The following is a 14911-nucleotide window of genomic DNA, read 5'->3' as shown; positions in this document are numbered from 1 at the left end:
CATGGGAAGAATGTTAATAAGAGGAACTCCCATCTATTGTGTGTGCCAAACATTGTGCCAAATGCTTTACATGGATGATCCCGTTTAATTCTTGGACCAGCCCTGTGAGAGATGGGATTGATTATGGTAACCATTTCACAGAGGAGGAAAGCAAGGCACAGAGAGCCTCAGTGAGTGGGAGAGCCAGGATTTGAACCCAGCTGTCTCGTTCTAGAGCGCAGGCCTGGCCACCAGGCTATGCTGCCTCCTGTTCTCCGGGCCATCCAGTTCAGAACCCAGGGTGTGGATCCAGGAGCACGGGGCCTCTGCTCTTCTTCCAGAATTCTCTCAGTAACCCAGCTTTTGGATTGGTTTTGATTCCTTTCCAGTGTCTGAAACCTTTCATTTCTTTTTGCCTTCTTGCTCGGATTATTCCTTTAATCCTCTCCCAAGGGCCTTTCATCCTCTCAAATAAACAAAATATTTAAAGGTTTTTAAGCCCTTTCACCCTGTTCTCAAGCAGGAAGATCAGCTTGTTTATCATTTTATATAGTTCTGTGCTCTTGACCTAGCCTGTAGGTCGTCAGAAGTTCACCAGTGTTCCAGATAATTTCTGAGCTTTTCTATGTCTTATACTCCCCGGTTGTACTTCAGGTTTTCGTGCGGAATTACCATTTCCATAGGACTCCACAGATTCAAACAGAAAAGTCAAAGTGTTCTATCTAGTCTTATCTCATGAAGCAAACTCAAAAGGAAAAAATAAATTTTACTCTTCAGCACCTGTGTTTTCAGAAGTCCTTTTAAAATAATATTCCAACACAAAGACTCAGAATCAAGGCACCTGTCACCATGAGCATAAAATCTCTTGGCAGGTCTAACTCACTGCACTTAAATAATTTTCAGCACGAATTTCATTTGGTTCGCAGTCGCTGTTCCAGTCCACCACAGCAAGCCTTAAAAGTTGTTAGTGTTATTTATTAAATGTGTATCTAAATTAGTTTGACTTTTATTCTTTCACTAATGAAAGAGGTCCTCAGTCATTCACTGGATACCTTTAGTAAGCAGACTTTTTTTCTTGAAGCCCACACCATGCAATTTAATGCTAAACTTAACTGTCCCTGACCCCTTGACTCCCTTCTAAGTACATATTACTTTTAATCTCATAATATATCTTTCAGGCTCAGTTTTTCCAAGCCAGCATTTCTCTCTGCCTTTTGTCCAGACTGCTCATTTACCACTATTATTGCCTCTCTGCTTACATTCCCCTTACTTGCCCAGACCTTCTGCCAGCTTATTTGATCCTTCAGGGGCTCACACTCACTCACATTAACCATGTCGCTAGCTCCGCTGGCCTCTGCCCAGCGCTGTTCCTCCTCCGTTTTGAATACCTGTGGGGACTCCACTTATTCCAGAGTCCTGCCATTCCTGCCTTTTTTCCTCCCCCTGCGCCCATCTTCCCTGTGGACTCCCCTTAACAAGTGTACTTCCTCCAGATCTTGAGCTCTTTGAGAACAGAAGCTCATCTTTTTCTTCTTGCTAGTCCCTAGGAACAGCGTGCAATAAATGGGTTGGATTTATTTCTTGGGTCATTCATTTATGCGAGTCGAATGCTGCGGAAATGAGAGAACTACTTGGGCACATATGTACCTTTATGTGGGGTCCCAGCATTGCAAAATGCAGGATGAGAAAAAATAATTTTGCTACAAAAATAAGAGAAGTCAACTAGAGATATAGCATATACACAGAACAGGAAATACTAATAGTTAGGTGTTTATGAAAGATAAAAGAAGTTATCTTTTTTCCAGCTGAGGTGAAATTCACATAAAGTGCATGGATCCTAGGTGTTCAGTTTGATAAGTTTTGACCATTTTATATACCCATGTAGCCCCCACCCAACACAAGATAGGGAATATCTCCGTCACACTCAAAATCCCATTGTATGTCTTCCCAGTCAGTACTCCCCCCTCCCTCACTAATCATACTCTTATGGCTCCTCTAGTGATGCACTACTTTGCCTGTTGTGTTTTTTTTTTCCATGGGTTTTTATTGTAGTAAAATACACATAACATAGAATTTACAAACCATTTGTAAGTGTACAGTAGAGTGGTGTTAAATCCATTCTCATTCTTGTTCAGCCTTCACCACCGTCCATCGCCATGACTGTATATCTTGTAGAACTGAAAACTGGACCACACAGTAACTACCCCATTCTCACCTTCCCCCAGGCCCTGGCAACCACTATTGTACTTTCTGTCTCTATGATTTTGACCACTCTGAGTACCTCATATAAGTGGAATCATATAGTATTTGTCCTTTTGTGACTGGTATCTGATACTTAGCATAATGCCCTCAAGGTCCAATCATGTTGTAGCATATTGCAGGATTCCCTTCCTTTTTAAGACTGGGTAATATTTCACTGAACTATGCACCACATTTTGTTTATCCATTCATCCTTGATGGACACTGGGTTTTCTCCCACATTTTAGCTATTGTGCTATGAACATGGGAGTATAAATGCAGTTTTGCCTGTCGTTGGACTTCTTGTAAGTGGCATCAAACAATATTCTTTTGTATCTGTCTTCTTTCAGCACAGTGTTTTAGACATTCATCTATATTGTTGCTTATATCAGTAGTTCAGTGTTTTGTAGTGTTGAGTGTAGTATTCTGTATGAATATTCCCACAACTTGTTTATCCATTTTCTTACTGATGAACATTAAGATTGATCTCAGTTTTTTACTATTAGGAATACAAACTCAATGAGAATTCTTATACAATCCTTTTTTCTATAACTATGTGTTTTTTGGGCGGCTTTCTACTTAGGAATAGAGCTGTTAAGTCATATAAATATGTTGTAATTTATAAGAAACTGACAAATAGTTTTCTGAAACTATTGTATCATTTTACATTCCCATCAGCAATGGGTGAGAATTCTAGGAGCTCACATGTTCCCCAGCATTTGGTATTGTTGTGTTTTAAACACAACATATTTTAAAATTTTGTTTTGTCTTTTTTTTTTTTATGTTTATTTTTGAGGGAGAGAGAATGAACTGGGGAGGGTCAGAGGGAGACGGAGAGAGAGAATCTGAAGCAGTCTCCGTGCTATCACTACAAAGCCCAACATGGAGCTCAAACCTACTAGCTGTGAGATTATGACCTGAATCAAAGTCCAACACTCAACCGACTGAACTGCCCAGGCACCCCTGATTTCACTCATTTTCAGAGATGTAAAGCACTATTTTCATTTTCCTGATGACTGCTGATACTGAGAACTTCTTATGTGCTTTTTTATGTTTTATTGGCCATTCATATATATATTATTGGAAAGTATTAAAATGTTTTATACATTTTTTAATTAGGTTGTCATTTTATTGTTGAAATCTACAGTTAACGATAGGACTTCTTTATGTATTATCAATTAAGAACACATTCTCACATTTTTTTCTTCAGGGCATGGCTTACCTGTTCATTTTATTAGTGGTATCTTTTGATGAGCAGAAATGTTTAATTTTAATAAAGTTTAATTTATTTTTAAAAGATTTTATTTTCAGTAATCTCTACACCCAACATGGGGTTCAGACTTACCACCCAAAGATCAAGAGTCACATGCTCCACCAGCTGAGCCAGCCAGGGGCCCCTGAGGTCATGATCTTGAAGTTCATGGGTTCGAGCCCTGCATGGGGCTCTGTGCTTACAGCTCAGAGCCTGGAGCCTGCTTCAGACACTGTGTCTCCCTCCTTCTCTGCCCCTCCCCAACTTGCTCTCTGTCTCTTTCTCTCTCATAATGAAAAAACATTAAAAGTTTAAAAAAAAGAAATCTTTGCCTATGACAAGTTTGCAAAAGCATCATATTTTCTTCTGGAGGCTTTTAAGTTTGGGGGTCTGTAATCCAACTTAAATTTGTTTTTGTCTGTGGAATGAAGTAGAGATTGATGTTCATTTTTTTTCATATGGATGTCCATAGTTTTAGCACTATTTGCTAAAAAAAATTTTATTTTCCCCATTGAATTCACTTTGCAACAGTGGTCAAAAATCGATTGACCATATATTTATGGGTCTATTTCTGAACTCTTTATTCTGTTTCATTGATCTTTTTATTTGCTCTTATGCCTATGCTGCACTATCTTGATTGTGGTTTTTATATAGTGGCCTTGAAACCAGGTAATGTAAGTCTCCCTTTTAAAAATTGTTTTGACTCTTCTAGATTCTTTGACTTTTCCATATAATTTTAATTTTTTTTGATGTTTTATTTATTTTTGAGAGAGAGTGACAGCATGAGCAGGGGAGGGTCAGAGAGAGACGGAGACACAGAATCCGAAGACAGACTCCAGGCTCTGAGCTGGCTGTCAGCACAGGGCCCAATGGGGGGCTCGAACCTATGAAGCGTGAGATCATGACCTGAGCCGAAGTCGGACACTTAACCGACTGAGCCACCCAGGCGCCCCTCCATATAAATTTAAAAATCAACTGGTCAGTTTCTTCAATAATAGCAAAGCCTACTGGGATTTTTATTGTGATTGCTGTTGGAGGTGGTTTCCAGTTCTGGTAGTGGCTGAGTAAGTTCTTATCTGATCAGACTGCTGGATAAAACACAAAATACAATTACCTGAAGGCAGTGCAGGGCAAACAAAAGCTGGTAGGTTTAAGAGAAACCAGTATTTGGAAGAAGGGAAGGAACATTTGGAGGAAGGGAACTGTGAGAGGTGAGCTTTCCCTTTGTTTTTTAGTTATTGCCTTTTAATCTGAGGGCAGGCCACAGTTTGCAGTTAGAACTTGCATAGCAATCCAAAGTAGCTGGCTTAACAAACTAGAGGCTGGAGTTCAGGACAGCCACACCTGCTAGAAGAGTAAGAGGAGAACCCTGGAAATGAGGCAGCCAGAAAGGTGGAGACCTGCTCTAAACTACACGGTTAGAACTAAAAGAACTGAACATAGAGCCCTGGCCGACTGAGGAGATGAAAGAATTGCAGGTGGAGTTTCACCAAATTAGCTGCCTGCTTAAAACAACACACACACACACACACGCACACACGCACACACGTACACACGGTCTTTGGAGCAATATAATACTATCCAGTATTTATAACGTTTCACAGTGTCCAGGATGCAATATGAAATTATTCAACATATGAAAAAACAGGAAAACATGACCCATTCATAGAATGAAAGATAATCAATGGAGACCAGTCTTAAGGAGGCTCAGATGATGGAATTAATAGACGAGGATTTTAAAGTGGCTACTATAACTGGGAACAAAGATGTACAGGAAAATAATGCTTCAGTGAATCAAAGATAGGAAATCTCAAGCCAGTTTTCCAGATGGAAACTGTGGAACTAAGAACACAACATTTGAAATGTAGAATAAACATCTTAACAGTATTGAGTCTTCCAATAGGTAAACATGGTATATTTGTGTATTTATTTAGATTTTGTTTAATATTTCTCATAAATGTTCTGTAAATTCAATGGAGAGATCTTGCGTGTTTTCTAGTAAATTTATTTCTGATATTTGGCATGTTTTTATGAGATTATAAACTGTATTGCTCTTTAAAATTTCATTTTCCTATTGTGGGTTATTAGCATTTAAAAATATAATTGCATTTTGGGGTGCCTGGCTGGCTCAGTCAGTTAACCGTCTGACTTAATTTTGGCTCATGTCATAATCTCACAGTTTGTGAGATCGAGCCCCACATCGGGCTCTGCACTGACAGCACAGAGCCTGCTTGGGATTCTCTCCCTTCTCTCTCTCTGTCCCTCTCCTGCTTGCTCTCTCTCTCAAAATAAATAAATAAACTTTAATAAAAAGGAATTGTTAAAAATATAATTGCATTTTGTGTATGGACCTTGATTCCTGTACTACCAATATTTTTATAAAATTCATAAGGTTTTCTATGTAAATAATCACATCTATGGATACTGGCAGGTTCTTCTTCCTTGTCTTATGACATTGGCTATGCCTTCCAATAACTAATTATTTTTAAGGGTTTTTTTTAGTGTTTATTTTTGAGAGAGACAGAAAGAGAGAGATAGAGCACAAGCAGGGGAGGGGCAGAGAAAGGGAGACACAGAATCTGAAACAGATTCCAGGCTCTGAGCTGTCTGTACAGTCAGGTACAAACTTACAAACTGCGAGATCATGACCTGAGCTTAAGACAGACGTTTAACCAACTGAGTCACTCAGGCACCCTTTCCATTACTAATTTTTAATTGAAGTAGTGAGAAAAAACATCCTTCCTTTATTCCTATTCTTAAAGGAAAAAAAAAGTTCAGTGTTTTACGAATAAGTATGATGTTAACCATAGATTTTTTTTTATAGATATACTTTATTGGGTTTAGGAACTTCCTTTCTTTTCCTAGTTTACTGAGGGTTTCTGTCATGAATGGGTGTTGCATTTTGTCCAATGCAGAATTCCATCTAATAATATTCTAATAGGATTTTTCTTCTTTATTCTTTTAATGCGGTGAATACATGATTGATTTTTACATCTTAAACTATTCCCATGGTAAATATCACTTGGTCATGATACAATCTTATTTTTTATAGGAGTTAGATTTTTTTTTTTTTTTTAAGTTTAGAGAGTATGAATAGGGGAGAGGGCCAGAAGGAAAGAGAAAGAATCTCAAGCAGGCTCCACGCAGAGCTCGATACCATGACCCTAGGATTGTGACCTGAGCTGAAATCAGGATTTGGACAGTCAAATGCCTGAGCTACCCAGGTGCCCTGGAGATAGATAGATTTTTTTTTTTTTTAAATAAAGGAGATAGATACAGGTTGATTGATTTTACTTGCTGATATTTTGTCAGAGCCTTTTTGTGTATATTCATGAAGCATATTAGTCTGTAAATTTCTTGTAATGTCTTTATCATTTTTTTGTGTGTGTGTCAGAGATATGTTAACATCATAAAATGAGTTGGGAAATTTTCCCTTCTCTCTTTTTTTTCCGAAAGATTTTGTGAAAGATTGGAAGTATTTGTTTAAATGTTTGATAGACTTCATTAAAACCATCTGAGCTTAAAGTTTTCTTTGTAAGAAGGTTTTTGATTATAAGTTAAATTTCTTTATATACATATTTATAGAAAGAGAGCAGTTTAGACTTTGTCTCATTGTGTCAGGTTTATTAAGTTGTATTTCCAAGGATTTCTTCATTTTATCTAAGTTGTTGAATATTTGGCATAGAGTATTTCTGTTTTTGTTATCTATAGACTCTGTAATGGTCTTCTTCATATTAATCATTTATGTCCTTTTAGTCTTTCAGAGCAGCTTGCTTGGAATTTATCAACATTTAAAATCTTTCAAATAGCCACCTTTGATTTTGTTGATGTGCTCTGTTTGCCTACTTTCTATTTCACTGTGTTAAAAGATAAACTGAAGTATATTAAAATTTTGAAGAGCTCATTGGAGCAAACATTGATTTTTCACTGGTCAGTGACAAACTGAAAATGCTTAGGATCCATCTATCAGCAAGAACTAAGGGAAAGGCTTTTATTATTTTTTTCCCCTCTAATAGAGCAAACTCCTAAATAAAGCAAGGAAATTACTTAGTTACTTGATTGACTACAGCTGAAGCAGTTGCTGTATTTGAGAAAGCCTATTAGGCTGTGATTGGTTGTTCTTAATTTCATTTTCTCAGATGTGAGTACATTAATGCTGACTTCAGTTTTGGTTTGCTTACAAAGACTGCCAAGGGATTAGAGCCACCTCAGTCTAATGGCCTCCTTGTTGATTTCTGCTTTTAGATTGTTCTATTTTTTATTCTAAGTATATTTAACTTGCTCTTATTTTTCTGGCTTCTTAAGGTGGAAGCTTAGGTTGTTAATTTTATACATTTCTTTTCTAATAAAGACATTTAATACTATAAATTTCTCTTTAAGTACTCTTTTAGATTTTGTTTGATTGTGTTCTCATTACCACTCAGTCGGATACATTTTTAAATTTCTCCTGTGATTTCTTCCTTGACTCAGAGATTATGTAGAAGTGTATTGTTAAAATTCCAAATATCTTGGACTTTTCTACACATCTTAGTATTACTGATTTATAATTTAATAATACTCTAGTCAGTGTATACTCTGGATTTTGATCCTTGGATTTTTGTTTTTAAAGATACTTACCATTTATTTTTTGAGGTTCCTTTGCTTTTTATTGAGACTTATTTTATGGCCCAACATTTGGATTATCTTGGTGAATGTTCCAGGTTCACTTGAAAAGAATGCGTATTCAGAAGTTACTAGATACAGTTTCACATAATTGTCAAATAGACTGAGTGGGTGGGGAGTGTCGTTTAAATGTTTAAGTCTATATTGACTGGGTTTTTGTTTGGTTTGGTTTTGTTCCCCAGCACATTAAACTATCTGTTCATTGTTTTTGGGCCTTTGTTTTCTAATGATCAGTCAGCTAACCATTTGCATTTTTGTTCCCATGCAAGTAACATTTCTACCATCGCAAACCAGCACCCTACCACCCTGGCCACTTTTAAGATTTTTTTCTTTATTTTTAGTTGTCAACAATTTGACTATGATGGGCCTGGGTGTAGATTTCTTTGTCCTAAGCAGGATTTGCTGAGCTACTTAGGTGTGTAGGTTAATGTCTTCCATCAGCATTGGAAATTCTCAGCCTTTGTCTCTTTATAGATTTCTTCTGCCTCCTTCTGTCTCCTCTCCTTCTGGGATTCCAATTTTATATATGTTACATATTCTCCTCTGTTGTATTCAGTCTGTTGTTAAGCATTTTGAATGAATTCTTCCTTTCAGACTTTATATTTTTCCATTTCTAGCATTCTTTTATGGTTCTTTTTTGTTTTTTAATAAATTTCATCTCTCTATTGAAATTCTCCCATTTGTTCATACATGTTGCCCACCTTTTATATGAGACCCTTTTACATTTTTCTCATGGTTATTTTGAAGTCTGTGTCTGGTACGTCCAATATCTGTGCCATCTGTCAGTGCCCTTCTGTTGACAGTTTTCTCTCATGGGTCATGTTTTCTTGCTTCTGCTTGTCTTTTACAATTATTAGTTGTCTGCTAGACATTTTATGTAAAATTGGAGTCTTAAGTAAATATTATTTGCCCTTCCCCCACTTCCAAAAAGATGTGCTTATCCTTTTCTCCGGTTGCTAATGTGTGGGAGGGGGGTTGGGAGGAGAAGGGGGTGAGCCAATCTAATTGATAATAAGCCGGGTCTGGACTTGGTCGCAACCTTTGTTAGATTCCAGTTCACCTCTGGCTTCAGATGTTTTGGAGAGCCGGATGGGGACACCAGTTAAGATTCTAGAGACCCTTTATGCTTTACAGTCCTGCGGCCAGCTTTCTGAACTGTAAGAGGTGTCTGCTTTTCATCCTCTATGTCAGTTTTTTGAGTAACTGAGGAGTCCTTTTCCAGCCGTGCTCTCTTCTCACCTGTCCCCAGGCTGTATTGCAACAGATCTGTCGTTCACACAGTGCAGTTCATGGATCTGGGGGTCCTGGTGGGGGGGCAGGGATCCTCACGGCCCTTTGAGGAAGCCAGTAGGGTCAAAAGGTTTTCCATAGTAATGCTAAGGCCTTTTTTTTTTCCTTTTTCACCACGTTGACATTTACACATATTGCTAAAACAATGGTGTTTTTGTAAAACTCCTCATGCCTTAGCAGAAATTAAGGCTGTGGCACCAAACTGTAGCAGCAATCATTGCAATCTCTACCACCAAAGTATTTGTAGTTACAAGAGAAATGCCAGTGCTACTTAGGAAAATCCTTGTTAAGCAGTAATAATGATTAAGTCTCAATTCTGGATTACATATCTTTTTAACGTTCTGCCTGACAAAATAGGATGTACACATGAAGTTCTCCAGCGACCTGTGCGACAGTCGTCTCGAGGAAGGGCGCTTGTGTGACTGAGTCACAGGCCAAGGTAGCCACTTCTTATTCCGGCCACCACTGCTTTGTTCTGCTCGTGGGAGCCCTTCCCTTCTCTGTAGGGTCTTCAGCATTTACCACACCTTTGCAGTGCTTACTGTGTGCTAGAACTGCTTTGGGATTGAGAATTTACAGACAAAGAGAATGTAACCTCTGCCGTCCTTAATAATCTACACCTTCTGTGAAGTGCCATGGAAGTAGATGGACATTCTTTCTTGGAAAGAAATAGTAAGATTCTCCCCAGAAAGCACTTCCTTCATGGCTTTACAGTGTTTCTCATTAGAAGCATCGTTGGCATTCTGAGCGGCATATATTCCTCCAAAGAACAGAACTCTTCCTTGCGTTTTTGGACATTAAGCACCCTTGACCTCCCCCCCCACCCCCAACCTGTTGAATGTTAGTAATCTCCCACCCCCAGTATTATGGCCATTGAAAGCACACCCACACCCTTTCCAACCCTCCAGAAGGACAGGGGCATCCTTCCCTGGACATGGTAGCTCAGGTTTTGCTGGGATTGGTTGAAGGAGGCCGGGGAGGTGGCTGCGGGATCACTATCTCTGTATGACTGGCAATTTGTGCCTCATTATTCCCCCACACTCTTGTGACACTGCATCATTCTCAGAAGATCTTGATGCTGAAAGCCTGTCTTCGTGGAGAGTGACTTGCCTGGTGAGGAGATTTGCTTTGTTACAAAGCAGTGCATCTGATAGATGGCCTCCAAGTTCCTTAGAACCAACATCCATTCCGTGGCGAAGGGGAAAGTCTAGTCTTTCAGTGTATACTGCCTGGAGGTTGGGGGGTGTTCTACAGGACAGGCTGTTATGGGGAAACATTTAGCCCTGATATGGCACAGTACAACATAGAAAGTGAGATGAAGTTCTAAGTAAATCGGCTAGTAAGAGAGGGTGATGTTGAGAAAAATTTGCCATCTTGTTGCCTATTAGCTACGTATGTAGTAAAGGGAAATATGGCATAGCTCACTTTGACGCTTTGAATTTGAGTCAAACGTTAGACATTCTGAGCTTTTCCACAGCTAACTTTCTTGGCTCTAGAAATAATAAAAAAACTCTTAGAAGTTATTTTCAGGAATTCTGTGTACTATTATATGTTAGTATTGAGCAAAGAATAATATAAAAACTAGGGAGAACAATTAAATCTCAAATTTTTGATGGGAGTAGAAAATATATTGCTAGCAGACTACAATCAATTGAGGTTCAGGAAAATGGGATGGAGCTATAGATGGACACGGGAACTATTAGATGCCACATAAAGGAATATGTAGATTACAGAACCTCAGGGAAGGCCCAGATGAGAGTGCACCGGGCCTTCTCCGAGTCAGCAGTATACAGCCTGCGTCCTACAAACCCCACACACTTGTGCTTCACTTGGGAGCTACTGAGGCCTGAGTACCACCCACTGGTGCTCCAGGCAAGCGAGTTTCTCCTGGCATCACCACATCGCCTTCTACATCTTCCATGGCTGCGTGCTCGGGCCCCCACGCAGTGTGGTATACTGTCAAAATTCCTGCCTCTTTGCTAAAAGTTTCTCCTTGCTTGAGAAAGTTCCTTTGTGATTTGGAGACCAGGCTCGTGGTGCTGATGAGTTTAAAAACAGCTTCTGCTGTGAAAGTGTATGACATTGCAGTCCATTCACTTGTGTGCAGTTGGATGAACAAGCACCCTCTCATCCGCCGTCTTACTCTTACGTGACCTTCTCTTGCTCGCTGTCCTACCCCCGCCCCTCACAGTCCCTGGCCATCTCCATGGAAGAGGGCCGTGCTACAGCCTCTGATTTCTGATGCACGACAAGGAGGCATTAAAGTAAATGCCTCCTAGGAATATTTGCTGTTAAAGCAGCCTTCAGAAAATAAAATCAACCTAGCCTGCCAGTGAGATGAATCCTGACATAACAGTTATAACGTAGCTACAAAAATCCCTTAATATCGAATTCCTGAGTCTAGATTGCTACCTGTGGCCAGAAACTTCTAGAACCAGCAAGCCAGAGTGGAAGGAGAATCACAATTGATGTCTTTTCTGGCTTTCGGTGCAGTTATCATAAATAGTAGTTTCCCCCTAAATTTGAATATCTGCCCTAATTGATGGAAATCTGAAGTTATTCAGCCAGGCAGTTCCTGCTGTCTTCCCATGTTCCTTTGTGCATTGGATCAGCCCACCCTTGCCCCCACCCTTCTCTTCCTTTATATCTGGATGCTTTTCTCCACAGCTCCTTCCACTCAGAGCCCATGCACTTCCCCACATGCTGTCTTCACTAAGCTTTCCTCTCCCCTCACTAATGAGAGAAGAGATAACATGTGCCTCTGGCCCCTGCTCTCCTCACCCTATAACTCCTGTTTGACTCCCACTCAACATTTCACTTTGTGAATAAATGAACATTCTATTTGCGTATTTAGGTACTTATTTCTAGCCAGTCATGGGTCGCTACACTTCCTCATACCTCTGGAAGCCCCTTGGGGAAGATCATGTCGTTTTAACGACATAGTATAGCACACACACTGAGGAGTCACTGAAGATCAGGTGTCCCACCCAGAAAAATTCAGAAGTAAGCTCTGAGCTTTTTGGTACTGTTCTCCAAGAAGATTAGCTGAAAGTGTGTAATTGTGCAACTGAACTGTGGGAGCCAAACTGGGGGAGATGAGCAAGGGATGTGACATATCAGAGGTGAGATTATATAAGTAGAAAACCTTTCATCCATGGACTTCAGAATACATTACACAGACTTTCCCTTAACTAGATATATGGAAATCTCTTTGAGAGAAGCAGAGACTCCAAAGCAGACCCCTGAGAGGATGAGGCTGTGAGGGAGAACACAGAGATGAGCCTGGGCTTCTGGGCTTCTGGACTCAGCAGACATTCCGTTCTGGCCCCTCCCCCAGGGTTCTGTTGGGGTCATTAGGAATCAGGCTATAAATAACTAGGTGGCCCGTAGGTCAGGCCTCAGGAAGGTCTGCATAGCCTTACCCCAGTGTTGCTGCATCTCTGCCATGGAAATGACCATTAATGTCAAAGGAAATTTGCAGAGGAAATAACAGCATGAGGATTTAAGTCACAATGAATCTTTCTCTTCAATTAGGCTCTGTTTCCTTTCCTAAAGCCCCATTAACCAGGTTTGGGGTAAGGTTGTTCACGATGAGATTCTTTGTGTTTCTTCTATGTACAATTTTCTGGTCACTATACTTCGAAAAGGGAAAAAAAAAAAAAACCCACAGGGTAATTAAAGAAGGTCCAGAGAAGAACCAGAAGTGAGTGAAAAGGGCCACCAGATAAGACTGTTGTAAAGATTAACGGGGAGCTTTTTTAAAAAGAGCAGGGAAATATAACCTAAAATTTAACATTTCCAGGTGTACGATTCGGTGGCATATAGTACATTCACAGTTTGTGCAGCCATTACCACCATCTGTCTCCAGAACTTTCTCATCATTCCGAGCTATAAGTCAGTAACACTCGATTCTCCCATCTCCTAGCCCCAGCCACCACTGTTCTACTTCCTGTCTCTATGAACTTGACTCTTCTAAGGACCTCATATAAGAGAAATCATGCAACACTAGTCCTTTTGTGACAGACTTATTTCACTTAGTATACTGTCCCCACGGTTCATCTGTGTTGTCTCTTGTGTCAGAATTTCCTTTCCTTTTAAGGCTGACTAATATTTCATTGGGGGTATAGGCCACATTTTGTGTATCCATTTATCTGTTGATGTTTTCACCTTTTGGCTGTTGGGAATAATGCTGCTGTGAACATTGGTGTACAAGTAGGCGCTGTTTTCAATTCTTTGGGGTTTGTTTCTGGGGGGGGGGGGGCAGGTTGGAAATCACTGGATCACATGGTAATTCTGTGTATAGCTTTTTGAGAAACTGCCAGAACATTTTCCACAGGAGCTACATCATTTCGCATTCCCGCCAGCAATGCACCAGAGTTCCAGTGTTTCCTCATGCTGGCCAGCACTTGGTTTTTCCCGTTAATTTGGTTTTGTTTTGAATAATCACCATCCTGATTGGCATGAACGGGGACTTTTCTACCTGAAAGAAACAGACTGAGAGTGCAAGTGTAGTCCTATAGTTATGAAGACTTCACCTGGGATATACACAGACATGGTCACCAGAATCTAAAATTTGGAATCTGGGCAAGGATGAAAGTCATAGTACATAATAGCATAGCGTGGGTAGGGAACAGTCCCAAAGGCCACCAAGCCCTTCTCCTTCCTCATGTGTACGGGCCAGACATCAGCTTGGCTGGGGATCCTATTGAGGTAAATTTAGAATAATGAGAAACCTGTCTTCTCAGACCAGTTATTCTATCTCATGATGGACACGTAACCTCGCTAATAGGTGGTTAAGAAAAACCATGAATTCTGTATAATTCACCCCCATACTTTTAAAGTTGATGTTAGAGAAGATGATTGTGCCTCTGTTCCAACCTTAGATTCAACCAGCCATCCTGTATTTGAAGCTTCCTGGGCTTCCCTTGGGAAGCTCTTGTGTGTCCATCACAAGGGACTGAAATTACTATTTTAATTATTTAACCTTCAACAGATGCTGTATGCTGACCATGTGCCAGGCCTCAGGATAAGTGCTATGAGTAGAGCTGAGAACAGAGCAGACCCTACCTTTGTCTTCATGGAGCTAGGGTTTCGTGGGCGAGTCAGATCATTTATCACACAAGTAGATTTGTAAACTCCACGCTGTGTTTAGCTCTGTAAAGGGAAAAATACCTGTGATATTTCTCTCTTTTCCTTTAGATTGTTCACACAACCACTCTGAGAGACCTGCTTTCTTTTCTCTTCAGGAGCCTTCAAACAGGTGGCTTTGCCTGGGAGGGAGAGGTAGAGAACAACGCGTATAGCAAGGCTACAGGGGTGGTCCCTCAGCACAAGTATCACCCCACAGCGGGCAGTTACCAACTCCATTTTGCCCTGCAGCAACTTGAACAACAAAAACTTCAGTCCCGGCAGCTTCTGGACCAGAGTCGAGCCCGGCATCAGGTAATTCAGAAAAGGCTTTTCCATATGCTAGTATCTTCCTTCTACAGG

General features: G+C 40.2%; 1 protein-coding gene across 9 annotated transcripts in view; it reads left to right on the top strand.

Annotated features, from left to right (window-relative positions):
- Positions 1 to 14911, top strand: part of TTLL5 (tubulin tyrosine ligase like 5) — a 279463-nt gene that overhangs the window by 173600 nt on the left and 90952 nt on the right. For 8 of the 9 annotated variants that reach the window (XM_077750795.1, XM_077750794.1, XM_077750800.1 and 5 more), the window contains one exon: positions 14668 to 14863. The exons of the other annotated variant lie outside the window; for it this stretch is intronic. In XM_077750795.1, the coding sequence (XP_077606921.1) occupies positions 14668 to 14863 (196 nt within the window). The remainder of the gene's footprint in view (positions 1 to 14667; positions 14864 to 14911) is intronic. 9 annotated transcript variants of the gene reach the window in all.

Source organism: Crocuta crocuta, unplaced genomic scaffold (assembly GCF_008692635.1).
Source record: "Crocuta crocuta isolate KB4526 unplaced genomic scaffold, BGI_CrCroc_1.0 scaffold186, whole genome shotgun sequence".
Taxonomy (NCBI): domain Eukaryota; kingdom Metazoa; phylum Chordata; class Mammalia; order Carnivora; family Hyaenidae; genus Crocuta; species Crocuta crocuta.
Note: the sequence above shows the minus strand (reverse complement) of the source record. Positions and strands in the feature narration are given on the sequence as shown.